The 1,998-nt window shown below is 39.7% G+C and overlaps 1 protein-coding gene across 1 annotated transcript; it reads left to right on the top strand.

The window, feature by feature from the left end:
• Positions 1 to 638: 638 nt before the first annotated feature.
• Positions 639 to 1,268, top strand: LOC149187986 (uncharacterized). The gene has a single exon (XM_089409847.1). It carries the CDS (start codon positions 639 to 641, stop codon positions 1,266 to 1,268), a length of 630 nt encoding a protein of 209 aa, XP_089265973.1.
• The last annotated feature ends 730 nt before the right edge of the window (positions 1,269 to 1,998 follow it).

Raw genomic sequence — 1,998 nt, 5'->3', positions numbered from 1 at the left:
AGCAATTTTACAATGAGAGGGAAAAATAATTCCATGACCTGCTGCTTGGCTAGCAAACAAGGGATGAGTTTATTACCTGATTTACCTCCTTACTTCGATACGTACCTTACATATGAGAAGAAAAGGAAAAAGTACAACGATTTGTCAGTAGTTTACCCTTGTTTATGAAAGAGTAAATTTAGTTCGATAACCCAAAAATGATGGATGAGGTCATACGAAAGGCCAAGATATGCTATTAGCAAAGCAAGAAGAAAGGACAAGTTATGGGGAAGAAATGGACTGACAAGAAGGGCAGTAAGTTTGTTGTGGGCAATAAGGGAAATCGTGGCAATATCAGCAAAGGATCTCCCAAGGGTCAGATCAACAGAAATCTTCATAGAAATCAGTCCAGATTTAGACATTCCCATGAACCCAAACCCAGTGAGCAATCAGGCATAACTGAGATCGAAGCGACAACTAGACCTCCAGTGCAATGTTGGGGTTGTGGAGGGCCACATTATATTAAGAATTTTCCTAACCAGAAAGGCACTGAACAGATTTCGCAGATTCACGAGGCATATACGATAGGCGACATAGCCCGGAGTATTCTGAAAATTAATGCTGCCCTTGAAGATCATCAGGCAGAATACTAGCCGACTATGGTGGAATTTGAAGGTAAAATCTTTGATCATATTGTATCTGTTTTAATTGATCTTGGAGCTATGTTAAGTTATGTTAGTCCTAAGATAGTTGAGCAATGTAAATTACAAATTGTCAAGTTTAAAAACCCCTGGCTAGTACAACTAGCAACAGGGGCAAAGAGACATATGTTGGCCAAGATCAATAATTGTCCTTTGGAAATAGCAGGTCAGCCTTTGGTGGCAGATCTAAATGTACTTCCCCTAGGATCGTATGACGTCTTGATAGGCATGGACTGGCTGGAAAAGCATTGGTCCATTATAAATTGTAAAACAAAAACTATATGTTACAAGAATGAGCAAGGAGACAAACAGGAGATGCAAGGCATCCTGAGACCATTAAAATTACAACTAATAACTACCTCTCAACTAGAAAAGCGCATCAGAAAAAAATGCCAGATTTATGATATTCAGGTTGGTTATGCCAATTCAAAGGACAAGTCTGTAACTCTGAAAAGTATCCCAATGATTCATAGTTTTACAGATGTATTCCCTGAAGAAATACCAGGGTTGCCACCAAAGAGAGACATAGATTTCACCATTGAAGTGGTGCTAGGAGTAGCCCCGGTGTCCCGAGCTCCTTATCGATGAGCACGCCAGAACTGACGGAACTAAAAATGCAATTACAGGAGCTGCTGGATAAAAACTACATCTGCCCCAGTGTGTCGCCCTCGGGAGCCCCTGTGCTATTCGTCAAAAAGAAGGATGGGACCCTACGTATGTGTATGGTCTATCGTCAACTGAATAAGTTGAATATTAGGATCAAGTACCCATTGCCTCACATAGATTAACTATTTGACCAAGTAAAAGGGGCAACGGTATTTTCAAAAATTGATTTACGATCCGAGTACCACCAGATCAGAATCAAGGAAGAAGACATAGCTAAAACAACTTTTAGTACCCTCTATGCGCACTATGAGTTTGTAGTGTTACCCTTCAGGCTAACCAACGCCTCTGCGACCTTTATGTGTCTAATGAACAATATATTTTATCAATATTTAGATAAATATGTGTTAATATTTATTGATGATATGTTGATCTATTCCCGGAATATTGAAGAACATAAGGAACACCTCATAATAGTGTTGTAGACTCTCTGGGAACATCAATTGTATGCTAAATTCAGCAAGTGTGATTTTTTTCAAGGAACAAATTCAATACTTAGGCCACATTATTACCCAGGATGGAATCGCGGTGGACCCCGAGAAGATAAAGACCATAATGGAATGGCCATTGCCAAAGGATGTAGCTGATATAAGATCTTTTATGGGATTGGCAAGATACTATAGACGGTTTGTGGAAGGATTCTCTAGAGTGGCCT

Source organism: Pinus tabuliformis, chromosome 3_1, assembly GCF_031772625.1.
Source record: "Pinus tabuliformis cultivar Carrire ecotype Pingquan chromosome 3_1, CPIR1, whole genome shotgun sequence".
In the NCBI taxonomy this organism is placed as follows: domain Eukaryota; kingdom Viridiplantae; phylum Streptophyta; class Pinopsida; order Pinales; family Pinaceae; genus Pinus; species Pinus tabuliformis.
This window is presented reverse-complemented; position numbering and strand designations above follow the sequence as displayed.